General features: G+C 51.4%; 2 protein-coding genes across 8 annotated transcripts in view; one reads left to right on the top strand and one right to left on the bottom strand.

Annotated features, from left to right (window-relative positions):
• Positions 1–11,848, top strand: part of Otof (otoferlin) — a 75,378-nt gene extending 63,530 nt beyond the window's left edge. For 2 of the 7 annotated variants that reach the window (XM_090336195.1, XM_090336197.1), the window contains 17 exons: positions 126–196; positions 1,181–1,210; positions 1,566–1,697; positions 2,020–2,086; positions 2,779–2,915; positions 3,013–3,147; positions 3,323–3,460; positions 3,683–3,810; positions 3,900–4,070; positions 4,861–5,021; positions 5,840–5,982; positions 6,287–6,375; positions 7,714–7,812; positions 7,927–8,168; positions 8,740–8,918; positions 9,004–9,104; positions 11,527–11,848. In XM_090336195.1, coding sequence (XP_090192321.1) covers positions 126–196; positions 1,181–1,210; positions 1,566–1,697; positions 2,020–2,086; positions 2,779–2,915; positions 3,013–3,147; positions 3,323–3,460; positions 3,683–3,810; positions 3,900–4,070; positions 4,861–5,021; positions 5,840–5,982; positions 6,287–6,375; positions 7,714–7,812; positions 7,927–8,168; positions 8,740–8,918; positions 9,004–9,104; positions 11,527–11,707 — 2,204 coding nt within the window. In that variant the 3' untranslated portion in view covers positions 11,708–11,848. Of the gene's footprint in view, positions 1–65; positions 206–1,180; positions 1,211–1,565; positions 1,698–2,019; positions 2,087–2,778; positions 2,916–3,012; positions 3,148–3,322; positions 3,461–3,682; positions 3,811–3,899; positions 4,071–4,860; positions 5,022–5,839; positions 5,983–6,286; positions 6,376–7,713; positions 7,813–7,926; positions 8,169–8,739; positions 8,919–9,003; positions 9,105–9,438; positions 9,620–11,526 lie in introns of those variants that run through there. The other 5 variants (XM_090336192.1, XM_090336196.1, XM_090336194.1 and 2 more) reach the window with 4 other exon arrangements.
• Positions 11,849–12,963: 1,115 nt separating this feature from the next.
• Positions 12,964–22,967, bottom strand: part of Drc1 (dynein regulatory complex subunit 1) — a 36,493-nt gene continuing 26,489 nt past the window's right edge. The window contains exons 11-17 of the mRNA XM_090337335.1: positions 21,957–22,069; positions 20,946–21,035; positions 19,870–19,956; positions 16,254–16,696; positions 14,782–14,925; positions 14,384–14,486; positions 12,964–13,180 (exon numbers count right to left, since the gene is read on the bottom strand). Coding sequence (XP_090193461.1) covers positions 13,124–13,180; positions 14,384–14,486; positions 14,782–14,925; positions 16,254–16,696; positions 19,870–19,956; positions 20,946–21,035; positions 21,957–22,069 — 1,037 coding nt within the window. The 3' untranslated portion in view covers positions 12,964–13,123. The remainder of the gene's footprint in view (positions 13,181–14,383; positions 14,487–14,781; positions 14,926–16,253; positions 16,697–19,869; positions 19,957–20,945; positions 21,036–21,956; positions 22,070–22,967) is intronic.

Below are 22,967 nucleotides of genomic sequence, written 5' to 3' on the forward strand. Positions count from 1 at the left end.
CCCACTCTGCCTGTTTCACTGACTCATTGTGCCTCTGCTTCTCCTCTGTCTGTCTGTCTGTCCAGTCAGGCTTCCCCGGGGCTGCCATATGCTGTGCAATGGGGGCCCCTCCTCTCGCCCCACAGGGGAGGTGGTGGTGAGCATGGAACCTGAGGTGCCTGTTAAGAAGCTGGAAACCATGGTGAAGCTGGATGCGGTAAGGCTGGTGGGTCAGCCCTGTGCCAGGCAGGAACACACATGCGTGTGACACATCCCACAAGACAGGCCCATGTACTCTACATGAACAAAGTGTGGTTGTTATGGGCCAACCCACACTGTATACACAACTCATTCTGACACTCAGGTACATGTGTGCATGTGTGTGCACAAAAGGCAGTGAGAACACTGACAGTTTGCGTGTGTGTCCATTTCATCTGCCTTGGTAAGGGAGAGAGAATAGAGTGAAGTCCACCACATTTGCCAACATCACTGACCTCTGCTCTCACACCCATTCTGATCTCACTTAGCAACCCTACCTGCTTATTCAGAGCACCTCCAGTCTCCAAGTTGTTGGAGTTTTGCTCTGTGTACATGTGCATGCACACACACATACATGTGTACAAAGGCATGTAGGTACTAGAGCTTGACCTCAGGGCCTGGTGCTTTTTTTTTTTTTTTTTGGTCTGGTGCTTTTTTACCCAAGGCTAGTGCTCTACCACTTGAGCTACAACTCGACTTCTGGCTTTTTTGGTAGTTAACAGTCCCATCAACTTTCCTGCTCTGGCTAGCTGCAAACCTCGGCCCTTAGATCTCAGCCTCCTGAGTAGCTAGGATTACACACATGAGCTATCTACACAGGGAACCCCTGGGTTTTAAATGCACAGCTGCCCAGTCCCTCCACAGTGGTATCTACGTTGATCACTTATTAAAAAAAAAAAAGTTCCCTGGCGACTCTAGTGGGCAGCCAGAGCTGAGAACCCTTGCCCACTGTCGAAAGCCTGCAGAAATGTCAGCAGCAGCCTAGAAGCAGACTGTAGCAGTGTCACCAGGCAGCATTCTCTGTGAGCCTTGTCAGCACACACCAGGCATCCATCCCTGCACTCACCTTGACAGCTCCAACCTTCCAAACCCTCCCTGGGCTGGCCACTGCCTGCCCTTCCCGTGGCTAATCCTGTCCTGTCTACTCGGTTCTCCTCTGCAGACTTCAGATGCTGTCATCAAAGTGGATGTGGTGAGTGTAAGAACTGTGCAAAAGCCCTGGGGTGAGGGAACCCTTCCCTGGAGTCAGCTGTCAGGCCAGAGACCCCAGCTCTGGGACTTACTGACCCCCTATCCACGAATACCAATACTGTCCTGGCTAGTGGCTCATGTGAGCGGGACATGGACCTCTCAGGTCCCTGGCATCCTCCTCCACAAAACAAAGCCCTGCCCCTTTGACTGCAGTGGCCCTGTAGAGCATCATGGAGCCCAGGGCTTTCCCAGAGCAGGTGATTAACAGGATAGGGAGGACTTAAGTTTGTCCAGGGCTCTAAGGAAGTGAAGAGAGCCAGGGAGTCCCCAGAACTGTAAACCTGGCCAACCCTCAGGCTGAGGACGAAAAGGAGAAGAAGAAAAAGAAAAAGAAGGGTACCTCGGAAGAGCTGGAGGAGGAGGAGCCAGATGAGAGCATGCTGGACTGGTGGTCCAAGTACTTCTCCTCTATCGATACGATGAAGGAGGTGAGGCTTGGGGCTGAGAAGGAGCAGGGTCCCCACTCACGGCCTCCTCTCCAGACCCTTCCCCACACCCCTCATCCAGAGCTGGCCCCGCCTGGTCTCACACCCACTCAAAATTCCCTTGATCAGGGCTAGTGGCCCAGTCCACCATCCATGTTACTGGGCTAGGTGCTGTGGCAACCCAAAGATAGGATGTCATATCTATCTTGAGGAGTCTCCGTCTCCTGGGCAGAATGAATGTGTGACAGATGCTTAGGGTCCCGTGCAATAACAAAGGCAAATCAAGACCCTGGGGAGTAAGGGAAGCCACATTGTCTTTTGGCAGCAACTTCGGCAACAAGAGGCCTCTGGGATTGACTTGGAAGAGAAGGAGGAAATGGACAACGCTGAAGGTGGGCCTGGACCCCTGGCTCTCTTTTTTCCCTTCCCCAGCCCTAGACTTGGTTTCCAGGATCAGGTAAAAGCTTAAATCTGGAGCTGCTTTTAGCCCTAACCAGTCTGCTCAGGAACCCAAGCAACGGGCAGATGTTTAGAGGCTTGGAATAGCAGAGCTAGAATCCAAACTTTTTTCAAGGTTCTGTGGGCCAAACAGTTAAATGCTGGTTTAAACAGGTTCCTCCAGTGTAGGACATCTCAGAGCCTTTAATATACAAATAGATCTCCAAAAGGAAGATCCCATAGTATATATGGGAAACAGTATATGTTTCTGCAACTTATTCCACTATAATACCCTTTCTCCTAAAGTTTGCCATCACCACCTACATCTGCTGTTCCATGGATATGGTTTGAAACATGCTAACACACGGCGATCTTGAATACCATGGACCAGCAGGGTATGGCTAAACAGGACAGAAAGCAGGCCAGCACAGTCATGGGCCTTCTACCTCTAGACCTGGCTCCTTCCCTGCTCTACTGATCAAGGCAGACAACAATGTACATCCAGACTCCCAGACAAACCTACTGTTTGTGTCTCACAGTGCAGTGTATGGAGACTGGGAAGTTGAGTCAGAACTTTTGTGCTCTGGTCATTTCAACCCCACCTCCTCCCAAACTGACTAGTCTCATTTCTGCTCCCTGTCAACAGGCTCGAAGGGGCCAATGAAGGGCAAAGAGAAGGCCAGGGCTGCCAAAGAGGAGAAGAAGAAGAAAACCCAGAACCTTGGCCCCAGCCAAGGACCCGAGACCTCTGAAAAGAAAAAACCCAAAATTGATGAGCTTAAGGTGAGGGTCTGGGAGAAGACTGCCCAGATGAAGTGGGAGGTGGCAGGTGGGACAGGTGGAAGCCAGTGGACATGACTGGAGTGACCCTCTGGCTCAGGTGTACCCCAAGGAACTAGAGTCCGAGTTCAACAACTTTGAGGACTGGCTGCACACCTTCAACCTGCTTCGAGGCAAGACGGGGGATGATGAGGACGGCTCCACTGAGGAGGAACGGATTGTGGGCAGGTTCAAGGTCAGATGAAGAACACACCCAACCTCATGTTGCCTCCCTACCACGCACGATGCCATCCCCCCACCCCCAAGGATCCTGCAGCCAGTGGGTTAAGAACCTGCCGGGGCCTTCCAGTTTCATCCTCACACCCGCCCTCAGTTTAGAACCTGCCACCTGAGCAGCTTGCCTTCCCCAGGGCTCCCTCTGCGTGTACAAAGTGCCACTTCCAGAGGACATGGCCCGGGAAGCCGGCTATGACCCGACCTACGGCATGTTCCAGGGCATCCCAAGCAATGACCCTATCAACGTGCTGGTCCGCGTCTACGTGGTCCGGGTGAGGCTTCCTTCACACCCCCCCGCCCCACCGGCCCGCGAGGGGCTCTGGAAGCGGTGAACTCCGCAGTGCGAGGCAGGGAGGTACCAGGGAGGAGATCTGGGCCGGTTCCCACCTTCTAGAGAAGGAAATCAAGGCCCAGACCGTGATAACGTGCCCAGGGTCACACAGCGAGGCTCCCGAGCACCCGGGAGTCCGCTTAGCGCACCCCCGCCACCCCAGGCCACCGACCTGCACCCAGCCGACATCAACGGCAAAGCTGACCCGTACATCGCCATCCGCCTGGGCAAGACCGACATCCGAGACAAGGAGAACTACATCTCCAAGCAGCTCAACCCCGTGTTTGGGAAGTAAGACGGTGCCCTCCCCGCCCCGGCCTCCCCGGCCTCCGCAGTCCGGAGCCTGCTCCTTCAGCCGCTCCCTAACCCGCGCCGCCCAGGTCCTTCGACATCGAGGCCTCCTTCCCCATGGAATCGATGCTGACCGTGGCTGTGTATGACTGGGATCTGGTGGGCACCGACGACCTCATTGGAGAAACCAAGATAGACCTGGAGAACCGCTTCTACAGCAAGCACCGGGCCACCTGCGGCATCGCTCAGACCTACTCCTTGTGCGAGGGCGGGGCCGTGTGGGCGGGGGCGGGGCCTGGGGCGGGGCCCTGGGCTGGGGGCGGGGTCACTGGCGGGGGCGGGACCCTGTGGGCGGGGCCATGGGCGGGGGGGCGGGGGTCACTGGCGGGGGCGGGGCCTGGGTGGGGGCGGGGCCGTGCTAGCGGAGGCGGAACCCTATGGGCGTGGCCATGGGCGGGGGGCGGGGCCATGTGGGTGGGACCGTGGGGCGGAGGTGGGGGCCTGTGGGCGGAGCCACGGGCGGGGCCTTGGACGGGGCCTGAGGGCCGAGGAGGGGCCGGGTCGTGGGCGGGGCGGGGCCTGTGGGCAGGGCGTGGGGCTGGATGGGAGGTGTGGGTAGGGCTGGCGAAAGGGGTGGGGCACCTGCTTGAGCTTGATTTTAGGACAGGATTCAGAACCTTTGGGAGTCAGGACTACAAGTTAGTTCCAAGGCAAAGAGAGGACCAGAGATTTTCAGGACAGAGGAGGCAGGACAAAGAAGAGGCAGGCAGCAGAGGGTTGAGTCCTCTGCAAGTCTGGCCAGCATCGGCCACTTACAGGCCTAACCTCTGCGGTTATGTTCCTCCATGGAAGCTTTTGAGTTTCCAGAAAAGTGGACACATGGTGGTTTTGGTTGGGGCACCAAAGCAGAAAGTAGGAGGGTCAGCCTTTAGTGGCCCTGTTGTCTTGAGTCCAGGGTACCTGTTGCCCTGTGGCCCTGGACAACAGCCAATTGTAAAGAGGCTGGAATGGCCCCGCCAGAGCCCCTAAAGCTTGTGACCCCTCCTCCAGACATGGCTACAATATCTGGAGGGACCCCATGAAGCCCAGCCAGATCCTGACCCGCCTCTGCAAAGAAGGCAAAGTAGATGGCCCCCACTTTGGACCCCCTGGAAGAGTGAAAGTGGCTAACCGTGTCTTCACTGGGCCCTCAGAGATTGAGGATGAGAATGGTAACTTTCAGGGACCCTCCCCTCAAAGACCAGGTGGTCCATGGCTTCCTGTAGAGGACATGCAGGCCCAGCCTGAGCCCTCCTAAGCATCGACCTTAGTGACCCTCTGCCCCACCCCTCAGAGCTCCCTCCTGTCTGCCTACCCTACACCCCTCTCTCCACATACTGCCTTCTCTCCCCACTTCATCCCTGTGGAGTAGCAGTCACCCCATTCTGCACATGAGCACGTGGAGATCAACAAGTCCCGGATGAAGGCGTGAGTCCACAACCCTCGGATCTAAGCCTTTCCCATAAGACACTTCCCAGAGACCCAGGAGCTAGGGAACTTGTGCCACCTCCTCCCAGTGCGGGGAGAGAAGTGAATTGTCCCCTCCCTGTCACCTCTCACAGCAGGATTATCTGCTTAGCCTCCCTAAGCAGGGGAAACCAAGGGCACAAGACTTTATTTTTTATTTATTTATTTGCACATTCTGGTGCTTAAACTCCAGGCCTGGGCACTGTCCCTGGGCTTCTTTTGCTCAAGGCTAGCATTCTACACTTCAGACACAGTGTCACCTCCAGCTTTTTCTGTGTATGTGATACTGAGGAATGGAACCCAGGCTTCATGAATGCTAGGCCAGTACTCCACCACTAAGCCACATTCCCAGCCAAGGGTCCAGACTTTTGTGGGCCATGAGCCAACGGAGAACTTGGACAAGATACTTCTCCCTCTGTGCCTCAGTTTCCCCAATAGCAAAATGAAGGTGGACAGATGTGGGCTCCATCAAGCCAACCATATGGAAAGCCCATGTGTGCAACTGATCTAGTATCACCCACAGGTCAGAAGAAGCCCACAGAGGAGCATGTGGCTCTGTCTGCCCTGCGACATTGGGAAGACATCCCCCGAGTGGGCTGCCGCCTGGTGCCAGAACACGTGGAGACCAGGCCACTTCTCAACCCTGATAAACCAGGCATTGAGCAGGTAATGCCTACCCAGCCAGGTGAAGGGGTGCTTCCACTGGGCCCATAAACAGAGCAAGGCTACTGGCTACATTCCTGAGAGCCCATCTGACCTGTCCCACCAAAGTTCACTTTATTGGCAAATGTCTCTACTCTGAGTGAGTTACAGGAGCAAAATGTGTCTCTTGGAAGCTGTGATTGCTGTGACATCAAAGGAATTCCTGGCATCCGAAAATGAACATTGATGACATGGGTCCAGGAAGAGCAGTGGACCTTACTGAACAAAGAGAAAACTCCTTAGGACATCTACCACACCCCTCTTTCAGGGCCGCTTGGAGCTATGGGTGGACATGTTTCCCATGGACATGCCAGCCCCTGGGACACCTCTGGACATCTCCCCCAGGAAACCCAAGAAGTGAGCTGCCAAGCGTCGGAACTAACCCCTTCCACCCCACCCCATCTGTCCCAGTCCTTCTTAGAAGGCGCATGCCTAGATGGCCTGGATGGGTACTAGTCCCTTGGCCCAAGGTATGGCTAAGACTTCCGGGGGAAAGCAGAGCACGCTTCACCAGGAGTTGTGAGGCCTGTACTGGGTGGGTCCCTATTTGCTGAGGTGGCATTAGCCCTTCTCTCTGCCAGCAGTGATCGAGAGGAACCACACCCTAGCACACTCCTCACATCTGTGTAGACATGCTGTTCCACACCCTCCTATGGTCACACACAGTACTCCCCGAAACACACACGTACATAAAGCAGAGAAAGGCCGAGGACCTGCTCTGCATCCCTCACTGAATCTGCCAGGCTTTCTTTCAAGAGCAGTGACTTCGTGTTAAGCAGCAGCAGAGGAAGGTGCTCTGTGTGAGGAGCCATGCCATCTGCCTCTCCTAATGGACTCCAGCCAGGCCACTTTGCTTTTGGGGTCTTTTCCCAGGTTTCTCCCTCTGTAGAGTTGCTTCCAGCTCTAATAACTTGTGTACGTGGATCCAAAAAGCCATTTTATGGTTTTCATGCTCTGGTATTGCCATTTTGAGAGTCTTGATGACTTCTTTAAGCAGGGGCTCTTCTACTAGCTCAGTCTAAAATACCCAATAAGCCCGAGGCTGCGCGCCTGCTATTTTAGAATCTATCGCTAGGGGGCAACCAAACCCAACAGGTCACCTGGAACAGTATGTTTTCTGTTCCTGAAACTCCAGAGAATTACAACCCTTTTTAGTTCCCAGACCTTTTCAGTGGATGACTCATCCTACTAATGGCTGAAACGCAACTGCCTCATTCATAATTACAATTAAACCTCCAGGGGAAAACATTCTTTAGGGACAAGGACATAAAGGCAAATAGCATTCCTAGACTTCCAGTGCAGGCCACTAGACTTCACTATAGAATTTCCTCTAGTACTAGAGCAGAACTCCTGCCTCCGGAAACAGACAAGAGGTACATCTGACACTAAAGCCTGGAGGCAGCATTAACCCTAGCAGCCAGTGCTATCCCCGCTGCCAGGCCCATCCTCAGATGCTTTGTCCACAAGCATGCTGGGGTTCTTCTTCCAGCCAGACTGGCTGTCCGCTAAGCCAGTACATTGTGGACCTGATAGTCTTGCTCACTTTGGGTTCCGTGGGCAGCTCCCTACCTGTACTCCTAGCCTCCTCCTACCAACCTGCGTCCCCCAAGCCTTCCCTCACTGTCCCGTCTCCAGCCCCAGGATCTGGGACAACACCCATCCCAACTTTCTGATCCATGTTCCTGCCCCGTCCAGGTATGAGCTGAGGGTCATCGTGTGGAACACAGATGAGGTGGTTCTGGAGGATGACGATTTCTTCACTGGGGAGAAATCCAGCGACATTTTTGTGCGAGGGTGGGTGAGAGGTCTCTCTCTTCACCTTCCAGATGAAAAGAGAAGAACGGGGAGGCTGGGAAAGGGCAAGTTCCTTGGTGTCCCCACAGATCTGGAGCGTGTGTTGTCCAGCAGGTGGCTAAAGGGACAGCAGGAGGACAAGCAGGACACCGATGTCCACTACCACTCGCTCACGGGTGAAGGCAACTTCAACTGGCGCTACCTGTTCCCCTTCGATTACCTGGCGGCGGAGGAGAAGATTGTGATCTCTAAGAAGGAGTCCATGTTCTCCTGGGACGAGACGGAGTACAAGATCCCCGCTCGACTCACCCTGCAGATCTGGGATGCTGACCACTTCTCTGCTGATGACTTTCTGGGTGCACAGAGGGCACAGTTGAGGGGCTGGGTGGGGGAGTGGCAAGCGGAGCCCATCCTGGGAGTGCAGGTGGAGACTCTACTTAGTCTCCAGAGTCAGAAATAGCGGATTGGGGGGCGGGGTTCCTACCCACCAAAACCCTCCCTGGAGCAGAGGTCTTCAGTGTCATCACCAGGACAAGTGTTCCCTGGAGACACTGAGGAGGAGAAAATGATGTTGGGGTGGCGGGAGGCTCAGGAAGTCTCCCTAAGGGAAGCAGATTTCCCTGGATCACAGATGGTACCTCTGTATCCCCAAATTTCCCTCACCCCAAATTCTTACCTTCATATGCAAGCTTGTGAGATACACAGAGAGTTGTGCCAGCATGGGGCTAGTGGGGTAGTACCCCCGGGATATACCCCTCCCCCATTCCCTGCCAGGCTAAGGAGGGGCCTGAGCAAAGGAGGGGATGAGTGTGTGAGACAGAGGGCCAGGAACGTGCTAGGGCATCTACACTCAAGCCGACCTTGTGCCAAGGCAGCCAGAGAGGCTCCTACCAGGGTCACCCAGATCTGACTCTCAGCTTGCCACAGGGGCCATCGAGCTGGACCTGAACCGGTTCCCACGAGGTGCAAAGACAGCCAAGCAGTGTACCATGGAGATGGCCACAGGGGAAGTGGATGTGCCCCTGGTTTCCATCTTCAAGCAGAAGCGTGTCAAGGGCTGGTGGCCCCTCCTGGCTCGTGATGAGAATGACGAGTTTGAGCTCACGGTGGGTGGGTATACCCTTCTGCCTGGGCAATGCTAGGGTGCCCACGCTGGCCCTGGACACTGAACTTTTCTGTGCTTTGCTACAGGGCAAAGTAGAGGCTGAGCTGCACTTACTGACAGCAGAGGAGGCGGAGAAGAATCCAGTAGGCCTGGCCCGAAATGAACCTGACCCCTTAGAGAAACCCAAGTGAGAGTCCTGCATGAAACCTGCCCAGCCACCCTGCCTCATGGTGGGGGAGCGGCCAGAAGAGGGGGACCAGACCTTCTGATCTTCTACCTGGGCACTCTCTCTGTCCTTTCCTGGGCCACAGCTGCACTGTAGGGATGCCCCCCCTTCACCCCTGAGTTTCACCTCCACTCTCTGAACCAGAGGAGTGACTCATCTAGGAGGCTCTGGAGGTGCCTGAATTCCACCCCGTCAGCCCAGGTGCACGTTCCCATGAGCCGGGGGGTTCACACCACATTAGGCCCCCTGCCCTCCTGTCCTTTCTTGGTTCTCCCTACTCTTCTCGGTGCTCTAGCCGCCCCGACACGAGCTTCATCTGGTTCTTGAATCCTCTCAAGTCTGCCCGCTACTTCCTGTGGCACACCTACCGCTGGCTACTCCTCAAACTGCTGCTGCTCCTGCTGCCGCTCCTCCTGCTCGCCCTGTTTCTCTACTCTCTGCCCGGCTACCTAGCCAAGAAGATCCTCGGGGCCTGAGCCCCTCAGCCTCCTGGGTCTGGTACTTTCCCCTTCCACCCCTGGGCCAAAGGCTAGCCAACATGTACAACACACACATGCACACAACAGAAGCACATGCGTGCACACACATGCACACAGCACATATCCAAAAGCCCACACAAATAGACACAGCAACTCTTGAGCTTTCAAAGCTGACTCAGAGATGCTCAGAACTAGAAATGGCTATTTGACATGTTTACCTTGGCTAGAAAGGTAAGTGACTTCCCCAAGGCCACCTAGCAAATAAGGATAGAGCTGGCACTTCAATCTGGATACTAAATGGTCAATGCCATGTCCCACAAACACAATGCTTCTTCTGCCAGCTTCATTCCTTCTAGATTTGAATCTAACTTCATTGGCAGGAGGAAGCTGAGATGTGGGTGAGGAAAAGAGATGTGTCTATTCAGCTCCTGTCACCAGGAATTGTGATGTCCTAGCACAATCATTCCACTAGAACCAGCCATTCAATACCCAATCCGGGCTGAGCACCACTGCAGAGACCTGGCTATCTTATCGACCCCAAGAAGTAGGGACTGCCACCAGCCCATTTTTATGAAGATATTAAGGCCCAAAGGCTTACCTAGCTTGTCTGCCACAGCTGGGACTTGAAATTGCTCTGGGGGTAGAGGCCACATCCTCCGGAGCTCAGTGGGAAGTATGTTTGAAAAAGTATTTTCAATATGTCCATTTGTATCTTGACATCTTATGGCATCTATTGTTTTTGTCACACAAACTGCACAGAGTAAAACTTGACAGGTGCTTCTTAGCTAGGAAGCTCTGCAGAAGACAATGGTGGGCACCTGCTAGGCAGGTTGGTAAGAGCAAAGGGTCTTGCTATGGCTGCTCAGATGTCTGTCAGGGCCTGGTGGGGACAGAGATTTGTGTTCCACAGGAAAAAAGAGCTGGGCACTGATGGCTCATACCTATAATCCTAGTTACTCAGAGGCTGAGATCTGAGGATCACAGTTCGAAGCCAGCCTGGACAGAAACGTCCATGGTACTCTTATTGCCAATGAACTACTCAGAAAAGGCTTGAAGTGGGACTGTGGCTCAAGTGGTAGAGGGCTAACCTGGAGTGCAAAGAGGCCCAGGGATAGCACCCAGCCCCTGAGTTCAAGCCCTAGGACTGGCAAAAAAAAAAGGGGGGGGGGAGAAAAAAGAGAAGTGAGATCGAGATGAAAAGAAGAGGTTGCACCAAATTTGGTAGCTTACAACCCAGATCCCAGCTACCTGGGAAGTGAAAGCCAGAGGATCAAAGTCAAGACTGGCCCCACACAAGACATCCAAGACCCTACCTGAAAAATGATTGAAGAATAAAAGGGCTGGTGGTTTGATTCAAGTGGCAGAGTGCCTGACTAGTAAGTGCAAAGCTCTGAATTCAAGCCTCAGTTTTGGGAAAGGAAAAAAAAGAAAAGGAAAGGAAAGGAAAGGAAAGGAAAGGAAAGGAAAGGAAAGGAAAGGAAAGGAAAGGAAGAAGTTGAGCCAGATTGATCTTCTGAGGACCTGGAGTAACACAAACCTTTACCATGAACGGCTAAATGCAGGGGCGCCCTGGCCCCTAGAACAACCTAGCCATCAAGGCCAAGGCCATCTTCCCAGGCAGTAAGCTGCCCACCACTGTACATCTTCAGGCCAGATAGCTGCCCCCTCACCTGCCAAAAACGCCATCTAGGTCTAGGGAGGAGTGGGGCAGCAGAGGTCCCGCAGGAAGGACAGGCTTTGGCAGCAGCAGATCTAATGCACACATAGCGGCCCTCTACCCAGATTCCGAGGCTTGAAGCTATGACAGGGACTACAGGACATGGAAGGACAGAGGGCTGGGAGTCCTTTGGGGGCAGCTGGCGCCCACTGCCTGAGCAGCCTCTCTCCTCTGCTTCTTTCTCTAGCCGGCCTGACACAGCCTTCGTCTGGTTCCTGAACCCTCTCAAGTCCATCAAGTACCTCATCTGCACCCGGTACAAGTGGCTCATCATCAAGATCGTGCTGGCGCTGCTGGCGCTGCTCATGCTGGCCCTCTTCCTCTACAGCCTCCCTGGCTACATGGTCAAGAAGCTCATTGGGGCGTGAAGTCCTCTCCTCTAGCACTTCTCCCTGGCTCTTTCCCAATTCCTTCGGGGAACTGAGGAACACCCCCCGCCCCCACACTCATCCTGACAGCCTTAGGCCTGGAGTCTTGCCTTCTACTCCTAGTCTACCCTTTCCTCCCTCTCCTCCAGTCTTCTGCTTGTCTGGTCCTGCTCCTCCAGTCATCCTGGGGGATGGGGCATATTGGAACAGGGTGGAGACCTAGCGCATGCCCCCTTTTGCCCCATCTTGTTAAGACATCACCCTGCTGAGAAAGCCAACCCCCACCCTCCCCCTGGGCCTTCCAAGCCTAGAAAAAGCATTCATGAAATCAACCCGGGAACATGGCTTCCAGAAGAATGAGAGTGCAAAGCACAGCCACTACCCATCTGCAACCACCATTGCTCCTGGAGAGCAGAGGTGACGCCATCCTTCTATGCTCGGCCTTGCTAACCACCTGCAGGCCCTGCAGCTGTGGCAGCAGCTGCTCCTGCCCACACTCCACTTGTTCCTCCTCCATCCCAGGCAGCCACCTGCTGTGAGCCAGGTGCACAGCCTGCGGGTTTCCATCCTTCACAGGGCTCTCTCTGCCTAGGGAAGAGCTCACATGCTGGGAGAACACTGCGGGTGTCTCCTGAGCTCCACCAGCCCTAAGGGCAGCCCCTGTGCCTTCCTGCCCCCAACCTCAGCCAGGAATAGGCATTTGAACTACCAAACCCCACCCTGTACCTGGGTTTCTGGTGGCTGATTTTTCTTGAGTGTGATTTTTTTCTCTTAATAAAATAAACAGTGAACTGACAAGCCTGTATTGGCCCACTGAAAGATGAGCCTCTGGTGTAGGGCACCGGGGTTAGTGGTCACTCTGGGGTGGTACACCCTGTGTACCAGAGGCTACCCAGCATTCAAGGTGACTTCAGGCACAGGGCTGCCTGATCCGATTTCTCACAGGAGAAGCCTATCAGCACAAACCAAAGGGCATGCCAGGGTAGATCTGGGCTCCCAAGTGCTGAAAAAGCTCTGCACATCTGAGGACAATCTGAAGCCTCACAACCCCACAAAGTCCCCAAAGCTCCAACCTTCATCCACAGAAGCCAGATGTCTCCAAGAGCAAGAAGGGAGCCCTATACTTCCAGCCTTGGCCACTGTCACCATCTCAACCCAGGGACAAAGTTCCCTCAGACCACACAGGAAGGGGTGGGAGGGGTAGAAGACCCTGTCTCACTAGACCAGCACTGCTTCCTTAAAAGAGATACCACCTCAGCTATCAAAAGACTTTAATGAAAACTATAGATACAGGTAACAATTCTTGCCCCTTGACATTGAAATACTGATACAGACATCTCTGGAAAATGAGATGTACCAAGTCGTCCGGAGATATGTAGGTGTTGTTTCTGTACCAGCATCAGCTGGGATTGGCCTCTATTGTGTAGGCATCCGTAACACCTGAGTTGGAGGAACCTGCAGTTCAGAGTTTATCTGAAAAAGAAGTGGTGGAGGTTATTTTCTTGCTCCAGATTCTCTTCTTCTTGGACTATGGAGGGTCAAGTACAGTTACTGACTCTCCCAGAACCTTGATATATCTGCAAGCATTTCCTCTCCAAAGCCAATGACGTCACAGGGACCATGAGATTGCCTTCCTTCTGAGCCAAGCCAGGACTTCCTTCATCTAGCAACCTCTGGTAGACTTTTATCTCCTCCATCCATTCCCATAAGCTCCTTCAGCTCTTCATTCATTGCATCCCAGTCAAGCCCACCCCCACCTCACCCCCATCCTCTGTACATAGAAAGCAGAGGCCATTCAATTCCAAAATATCTGAATCCTGTCACAGGCCATTGGGGCTATCATGATGCTAAGAGTCAACCTTTCTGCTCTCTTGGTGTGGTCTAAGACCTGAGACCAAGTGGGAGCCACATGTCCCCTATGCATAGACACAAGGTTGGCCGTGGTCACCTCCCACATGTATGCCTGGCCATGATGTTCCTGGGCCGAGGGCCCATCATCATGTGAAGGATGCTACATCAGCCACAGAGCATACAGCTGTGGTGGAAGGATTTTCCTCTATCCTCTGGCCAAATACCAGTGCACATCTGCCCAGCATGGTCTCCTCTCAAGTAAGAGTAACCCCCACTCATATCGCAGGCTAAGCAAGCTGGCTGGCAGAGTGGAAGGAGCCCAGGGCTCTGGACACCTCACCAAGATCTGTTTCTGCTTTTTGTACAATGGGGAGAGGAGCTTCTGCCCATCTCCCTTGCAGAATGGTATTAGGAGTAAAGAAAATGTAAGCTGGGAAGCTACTTCTGGCTTTGGCATTGTTGTTACTGTTTTTGTTGTTGTTTTTAAGTGATCCCAACAGAGTGGTACTAAAACCATAAGGATCAAAGGCACAACCTAGGTAGCCTGAAGTAAACTTCAGGTAAAATGACCTTGCCTGTACTTATCTCCACCTGAGGTGTGACTACATCTCCAGGCTCCCCCTCACCCTTGGGGAAGGGGATCTGCATGCTGTGTCAACCACAGTGCTCCACCTACCACCACTGGGGCCCATCATGGAATAGAGACTCAGTGGACCTCTCCCAGAGCTCCGCCCTCCACCCTCTCCAGGAGCCGCAGCTGAGCCGCAGGCCCCGCCCCTCGGGGCCCCGCCCCCTCGGGGCCCCGCCTCTCCGTCTGCTCCCCACCTTGGAGTGCAGGTACTGCTGCAGCATTGCCTGGAGGTCCGAGTTCTGCTTCTCCAGAACACTGTTTTCCCTCAGCAGCCTGGCCCTCTCGGTCAGCACGGAGCTTTGGGCAGGAAAACAGGTTAGAGGCCCACTGACTCCTCCAGCCTCTACCATACAGGGGCCAAGACCTTTGTATCTGCCATTGCAGGGGCCAGGAAGCCCCTGGAAGCCCCACCGTCCACCTAGGCAAGCAGGAACCTGGAAGGCAACGCTAGGAGGGCCAGCTACCTAACAGCCACAAGCCACTCCACAAAGCCATCTTTCTTTTCTGGAACTCTGACTGTAGCATCAACCCCCGCCCCCCACCTCCAGTCTGGCCGGCCCCCTCCCCGGCTGGGCCAGGATGACACACTTACTGGTATTTCTCCAAGGCTTTGTAGAGCGCATTCCAGAGGTTCTGCTTGGCAGGAGGGATGACCATGGTCAGAGCCTCCCAATACTCTGAGTCTTTGGAGTCATCTCGGGCACCTTTCTGCTTTCTTGGTGTTGTAGGAAAGTCCCTAAAGACCAAGAACACCATGCTGTGATTCCCCAGGCCCCTCAAGCAGTTACCACTTTCCCACCTGCCATTTGCCCACTCAGCTATCCAAGTCTTGCTAGACTTTGGCGGATTCTCAGAAAGTACATCTGCTTGTATTTGTGCTGTGGTTTGAGCTTCATCACTTCTGTGACCAGCATCAATGGACTTGATTAAATCATAGTTACTCCAGGGCTTTTTTTTTCTAGTCCTGGGACTTGAACTCAGGGCCTGGGAACTGCCCTTGGACACTTTTTGCTCAAGTCTAGTGTCCTGCCACTTGAGCCACAGCGCCACTTCCAGCTTTTGCTGTGTATGTGGTATTGAGGAATTGAACCTAGGGCTTCCTACATGCTAGGCAAGTGCTCTACCACTAGGCCACGTTCCTGGCATACACACACACACACACACACACACACACACACACACACACACACACACACACACACACACATAGTTTTGTTTTGTTTTGTTTTGTTTTGTTTGCCAGTCCTGGGCTTGAGCTCAGGGCCTGAGCACTGTCCTTGGACTTTCTCAAGGCTAGAGCTCTACCACTTGAGCCTCAGCACCACTTCCGGCTTTTTTCTATGTATGTGGTACCAAGGAATCGAACCCGGGTCTTTATGCATGCTAGGCAGGCACTTTAACCACTAGGCCAAACTCCCGGCCCATATATATATAGTTTTATATGACCAGATGTTACCCCAGGGCTTTGAAGTGTTTACTGTTTCCAACCAGGACAAAGACAAAGATCATAAGCATTTAGACAAGACTCTCCAAATACGACTTGGCTCTCTAGATCCACACTATTTACTGTCCCTACTTCCCAGACCCTTGATACTCCAGCCATACCTACTGCTCATGATTCTGGAAAATACCAACATTTTCTCCAAGCTATTGAATCCTAAAATGCCCTTTCCTCTACCCTTTGCCCATACCGTACAACCATTTCAATCATTTCTGGTGCCATTTCTTCCCAAACCCTCTCTGCCATGCAAAATGGAGATGGCTACTTCCTACCATGAGCAAAATTATATCTTCCAAAGGTTTTAAATGTTGCTCCAGTCACAAGGTGTTATTTTGACATGGTGCCTACACATGACAGGCCTTGGTGTTTATTGGATGAATGAATGAATGAATGCTGAAGAAAAAAAGCACAAATCATTCCTGTACCTCATTTCTTTCATACAGTGTCCAATCCTTCTCCAAGTTTGTTCCCAGCAACTTCCTTTCTCACTCTGCTTGGTTCCCAGCCCTGTCCCTGCCCACCCCACCACCCAAGTCTCAGACAAGCCTTCCAACATGGCTTACCTAGGTTTATTCAGACCCATGACGAAGGCCTCCAGAATCTTGAGAACATCATTGGGGTGTATTAGCTCAGGTGAAATCGAGGTCTGCCTTTCTGCATCCTCCACCAAAAGGCCCCCCTCTTCTTCCTCTGTGGATGCCTCCTCTCGTGCTGATGCCTCCCGATCTGAGGTCCCCTGCTCTGAAAACTCCCGATCTGAGGTCTCCTGCTCTGAAAATTCCCGATCTGAGGTCCCCGACTCTGGGAGACCACGATTTAATTTGGTCAGTAAGTTTTTCCTGCCCAGCGCTGACACCAAGCTTGATCTCTCCAGCGCTGACACCAAGCTCGATCTCTCCAATGCGGATATCAAGCTCGATCTCTCCAATGCTGACATCAAGCTCGATCTCTCCAAGGCTGACAGCAAGCTTGCTCGGTCCATTTTTGCATAATCCCCAAGGCTTACCTAGAGAAAGGTGCAAGATTAACAATAGGTGGGTGATATACAGGATTGTGAAAAATGGACAGGGAATCACCTTAGAAGACTCTCAGAAGAAGACATTCCACAAGCAGAGAAAGGAGAAAGATAGGGAAGGGTGAGTTGTTAGGAGAGGCACTTGAGGCTTAGAGACAATGACAATGATATCTAAATGGTTCACAGATGTTCGGTGTTATCAATATTCATAGAACATATAAATAGACATATATTTGACAAATTTTGCTTTAATTTTTAGATTAACTAAAATATTCTTCTGGGCTAAGTTTAGCCTTGCAGTAGAATGCTTGCCCAGCATGCACCTGGGTTTGATTCCTCGGCACTACATACACAGAAAAAAAGTCAGAAGTGGTGCTGTGGCTCAAATAGTAGAGCTCTAGCCTTGAGAAGGACAGTGCTCAGGACCTGAGTTCAAACCCCATGACTGGCAAAAGAAAAAAAAAGGATTCTTCCTCCTATCTCTCAATTCATTCAGGTTCTCTTCCACAATCAAACTAGTGTTATCAAACTTCTCCTTATACAGAAATAGTACGAAGTAAGATCTTGCTATATATCTTGGGCTAGCCTCAAACTTGTGATCCCTTTGCTTCAGCCTCCTGAGTTAAGGCTTAGTTAAGAAGTAGCATGTCTATACAAAACTACTTTTTCTTCATGTCTTCACATAAATACTTTCACCTATGTCATTCTGTACTTTGCTTTTTCTTTCACAGACCAAAAAACTTCACAGAATTTTTCTCATATAAATACGTAGAGAACTTCCTTGTTCTTCGTGTTTTGTTTTCATATTGCATAATATTGCATTGTGGAGATTCACCATCTATTATTAAATAGATGTGTCATTCACAGATACTTAGGTTGTTTCTAGTCTCCTGCTATTTCAAAATTTGCTGTGATGAAAAAGCTGTAATAGGGGCTAGGAGTTTGGCCTAGTGGTAGAGTGCTTGCCTAGCATGCACGAAGACACAGGTTTGATTCCTTGGTACCACATACATAGAAAAAAGCCGGAAGTGGTGCTGAGGCTCAAGTGGGTAGAGCTCTAGCCTTGAGAAAGTTCAAGGACAGTGCTCAGGCCCTGAGCTCAAGCTCAGGACTGGCAAAAAGAAAAAGCTCTAATGAACACATTGTTTTAGCTGTTCTGAGCTATACCTACAGAACAAAATCCTATCAAGAGTTGCAGAGTACAGTGCATAGAGTTTCACAATGGATAGTGTCAACTTGTCCTCACTGAAGGACTTACTCTCCTATCAGCAAATTACGAATGTGTTCATTTACAACACAGCAGTCATCACTATACGTCACCAAATATTTCGCTTTTTGCCAAGATTCTGTCATGAAAAAATAGAATCAGACAATTTAAATTAGTATGGGTCTTATTACAAGCCCTACTTATTTTTTGTATGTTTTATAGGCTTAAAAGTTCACTGTAGGGGCCGGGAGTTTGGCCTAGTGGTAGAGTGCTTGCCTAGCATGCACGAAGACCCAAGTTCGACTCCTCGGTAGCACAAACATAGAAAGAGCCAGAAATGGTGCTGTGGCTCAAGTGGCAGACCACTAGCCTTGAGGAAAAAGCCCAAGGACAGTGCTCAGGCCCTGAGTTCAAGCCCCAGGACTGGCCCCCCAAAAAAGTTCACTGCAATGTCTCTTTGGTAATTATCTGTTCCCTTGACTTTGTAGTGTTTTTTCTTATTGGCTTATCAGAGCTCTTTATATTAAAAAAAGAACTAGCCAAACTGGTCACTGGTGGCTCATGTGTGTTATCCTAACTACTCAGGAGGCCAGCCTAGGCAGTGGTTAACTTCCAATTAACCGCTCAAAATCCAGAAGTAGAACTATGGCTCAAAGTAATAGAGTGTTGAGTGCCTTCAACAAAAGAGCTTGGGAAGAGAACCCAGTTCCTGAGTTCAACCCCCACTGACTGACAAAAAAAGAAAAAGAAAAAGAAAACTATCCTTAGTGATGTTCATTAGAAATTATGTTGAAAGTATACTATACAATTTGTGGATGGGGAAGGGAGGGAAAAACTGGGAGAGAATGAAGTAAGAGGTGACACTGTCCAAAACGAAATGTACTCATTACCTAGCTTACATAACTGTAACCCCTCTGTACATCACCTTTATAAAAAACAATTGCACTTTATTTTTTGACGGTCCTGGGGCTTGAACTCAGGGTCCAGGCACCGCTCCTGCACCTTTCTGTACTCAAGGCTAGCACTCCACCACTTCAGCCACAGCACCACTTCTGGCTCTTTCTGTGTATGTGGGACTGAGGAATTGAACCCAGGGCTTCATGCATGCTAGGCAAGCACTCTACCACTAAGCCACATTCCCAGTCCCCAAATTTTAAATTTTTTTAAAAGAAAAAGAAAACTAGTCTTTGTGTTATGAGTTCCCAGCTGTCATTTGCCTTTTAACCCTGCTGGTAATGAGTTCTGCCCTGCAGAATTTACTCTAATGTAAAATATATCATTTTCCCCCATTGCTTTTCCATTTTGTCATCTCAGTCAATTCCTTCTATCAGGATACTCAGAATGCTAAAATCATTTTAATTCCATTATTATTTTTTTTGCAATTTAAAATAAAACGACTTTTCCAGAATATTTCTTCGGTGCTCATACTGTAACTAGTTGAAGAAAGATATGCAGAAAGGCTAGAAGCCTGGCTGAAGTGATATAGAATCAGCTAAGCAAGCAAGCTAAGCAAGAATGGAAGTTCAAATCTCAGCACCAAGAAAGAAAAAGGGGAGGGGGGAGGAATGAGGAAGGCATGAGTATAGACAGGGAAACATGACTGCAGGGTGTTCTGAACGATCCCTGCTTACAGAAAAGTGTTAAGGATCAAACTCTGTAGACCATGGTGGGGCTGAAGCCTTGCTGTGAGGAAGAGCTGGCCATTAGTCCTCAGTAGGCCAAGAACCTCCCTCATCATACCCCAGTACTGGACTGGGATGGAGCCCGGAGGCAAAGCGCATGCCTTGCAAGTGCAACATCCTGGGTTTAATGCCCAGTACCAAAAAAGAAAACACACAAAAAATATAGTTTTAAAAAAAGAAAAGTTAGTACTAATTGGGCATACCCCCATCCATGAGCTTCCCACTTGGGAAGCGTTACTCAAAGGCAGGGTGCCCGCAGTTGCAGCCTTGCTCACCTGGCTGGGTGATAATTGATGGGCTCGGTACTTAAGGAAGAAGTTCACCAGTTTATACAAGTCATCCTCACTTTCGATTCCAAGAGCCTAGGGGGAGAAAACGAGAATGGTTATTCAAATACCTCAACCAAGACTTAGGGATGCTGAGGGAGTCTCAGCTCCTCAGCGCAGGAGCTTGTTCCCCTCCGCAGCCCTGGCTGAAGCCTGCCTACGGCCCAGAGTACAGGGTACTGGTCCAGCACCTGGAAACTACAGTGAGAGGTGGGGGCAGGGGGGGAAGGAATACCAGAACAGAGAAACAAAGCTGAGTCAGAAGTGGCTCTGTACAGATCCAGTGGGCAAAGGGGTGCTAAGAGGAACCAAACCCATATCTGAGTTTGAGGTACAGGGGATAACCATAAGGAAAGAGCTCATAGAAAAAGGGAGAAGGAGCCAGACACTGGCGGCTCCTGCCTGAAATCCTAGCTACTCAGGAAACAGAATCAGTTCAAAGCTGGCCTGGGTTCAAAAGTCCAGGCCAATTATCTCCAATTAATCACTGGAAAACCAGACATGGTACTGTGGCTCAAGTGCTAGCCGTGAGCTGAAGAGCTCAGGGACAGTTCCCAGGCCCAGAATTCAAGCCCCACGACCAACAAAAAAAGAAAAAGGAGGGGGCCCGGAGTTTGGCCTAGTGGTAGAGTGCTTGCCTAGCATGCACGAAGACCCGGGTTCAATTCCTCGGTACCCCACATACATAGCAAAAAGCCGGAAGTGGTGCTGAGGCTCAAGTGGTAGAGTTCTAGCCTTGAGAAAGTCCAAGGACAGTGCTCAAGCCCTGAGCCCAAGCCCAGGACTGGCAAAAAAAAAAAAAAGGAAAAAGAGAGAGGGGGAGAGAGAAAGTGACAGGGGTGGGAGGCATCAGAATCTGAGGCCAGTCTGATATATGGAGGGTCACTTAAGGGGAGGCTGTGACTGTGAGCTCGGGGAAAACTCCACCAGACACTGTGGTCTGGTCTCAGGGCTGAGGCAGTGTCAGGAAGACCGAGGGGCAGGCTCTGTCTCTACCCTAGGTCCTCTCCACCCAAGAGACTCACAGAGAAGATGGCGTCCAACCTCAGCAGATAGCATTCACTTTTCTCCAGGGGAAGCAGCAGGCTCAGCAGCTTGCTCTCTATGAGGAAACCCTGAGAAGAAGGAAGATGGCAGCCCCAGTCAGGGACAGGACTTAGGCACCTTTACTGTGACTCTGCAGGGACAAGCCACAGAACCCCCAGGGATGAGAGTGTGGACCGTGGGATTCCAGGGGGATGGCCACATTGAGGAACCTAAGAGCCAGTCCCAGGGGCTGAGGCCAGGGGACAGAGTCGCTTTTAGTCATGGATTTAGATTGTCCTCTACCTCAGCCATACATTTAACAACACAGCAGCTTGAACCAGACCCAGGGACGGTTCCCACCTACTCCCCGATGGCTACAGAACCCAGCAGTAGCTAGGCCCTGAGGAGAGGAGAGGGCATCTGATATGTAGATAGAGCTGAGTACTTGCTCTGGGCTGGACAATCTGAGGAGGACCTCATCCAGGGGTGGTCTTAGCAGGAGTCCTCACCCTCTCCATGCTACACAGAAAGCAGCCTTATCTGTTCCAAGGAAATTGGGGATGCCAGGTCTGCTCTTTACCTACCTCAGTACCCGAACACCCAAATATACACAAATCAACAACTCAGCTTTCCAGCTGAGCCAGCTCCTTTAAGTTCTAACACATACCAGATGTCCAACGCTAAACTGGGATGAATCACTACAAGCTAACTCCTTCCAGAGAAAGGCCTCATTCACTGCTGTGGGCATAACATTTGACCAAAGCTTCATGGAGGTGGGAATGGAGCTCAGAATGCAGCCGGAACCAGCAGCCCCCCTGGTGACTGACTCATTATAGGAAAAGCCACTGTCGACCAGGCCTCTCTGTGCACTGCCTCCCAGGTCCGGAGCTAACTCTGTCCCACAGCTCAAGCCCCCTCTCTGGGCATGGCAAGGAGAAAACTGCAGCTCCTCACTGTAGTCCACCCAGGCCCGGCGGAGGCCTCAGACATCACCCCATGGCTGGCCTCACCGCCTCATCACACAGAAGTGTCAGGATCTTTCTGGTAGTCTGTGGTGAAATTTGCTTGGGCAGGTCCATGTAAGTTTCTACATCAGAGGCTGATTCGTCTCCCCCTTCATCTTCTGAAGATGAGACAGAGAGAGAGAAAGAGAGGGGGGGAAAAAGGAGAAAACAAAAGGGGAGGGGAGAGAGAGAAAGGAGAGAGAGAGAGAAAGAGAATAATTTCTAGACTTTATTGACTTTGAGAGGAGATGGCTTTCCTTTTCTCTGTATGTTTGAAGCCTCCCTGTGGAGGCTGGGTGTAAAGCAAATCTATCTAGGATGTGGGAGTGAAAGCTTGAGGACCGGAATCAGAGTTTGTCTGGACAACTTGTCCATTCCCAACCAGCCTATAAGATTGACTTTCCTAAAATTTTTCTAGCACTTATTCTAATCCGGTCAGGAAATAGTATACATACCATGCACACACCTGGCTGTGGCCCTGTGGACCAGGTTAGGAGAAGCCAGTGCAGAGTAGTTGTCTCCTAACGAGGGTGTTGTCACAAGAACTGAGTTTATAGCTAAAGCCAAGAATTTCCTTACATAAAATTAAAAATTGGGGCTGGAGCAGGACCTAGTTGTAGAGCACTTATCTTACATGTATGAAGCCCTGAGTTCGATTCCTCAGTACCACATACACAGAAAAAGCAGGAAGTGGTGCTGTGGCTCCAGTGGTAGAGCACTAGCCTTGAGAAATCTTAAGGACAGTGCCCAGGCCCTGAGTTCAAGCCCCAGGACTGGCAAAACAAAATGTATAAATTATAGCTGGATGCAGGTGACTCAGGGCTGTAACCCTATCTACTCAGTGCCCAGTTCAGGCCTGAAAAGTCTATGAGACTCTTACCTCCAATTAACCAACAGAAAACCAGAAGTGGTGCTGTGGCTCAAATTAGTACAGCACTACTAGTCTTGAGCTCAAATGCTCAGGGCCAATGCCTAGGCCCAGAGAACAAGCCCCATGACAAACAAAATACAGGAACA

Source organism: Megascapheus bottae, chromosome 7, assembly GCF_031878675.1.
Source record: "Megascapheus bottae isolate mThoBot1 chromosome 7, mThoBot2.hap1, whole genome shotgun sequence".
NCBI classification, from domain to species: Eukaryota; Metazoa; Chordata; class Mammalia; order Rodentia; family Geomyidae; genus Megascapheus; species Megascapheus bottae.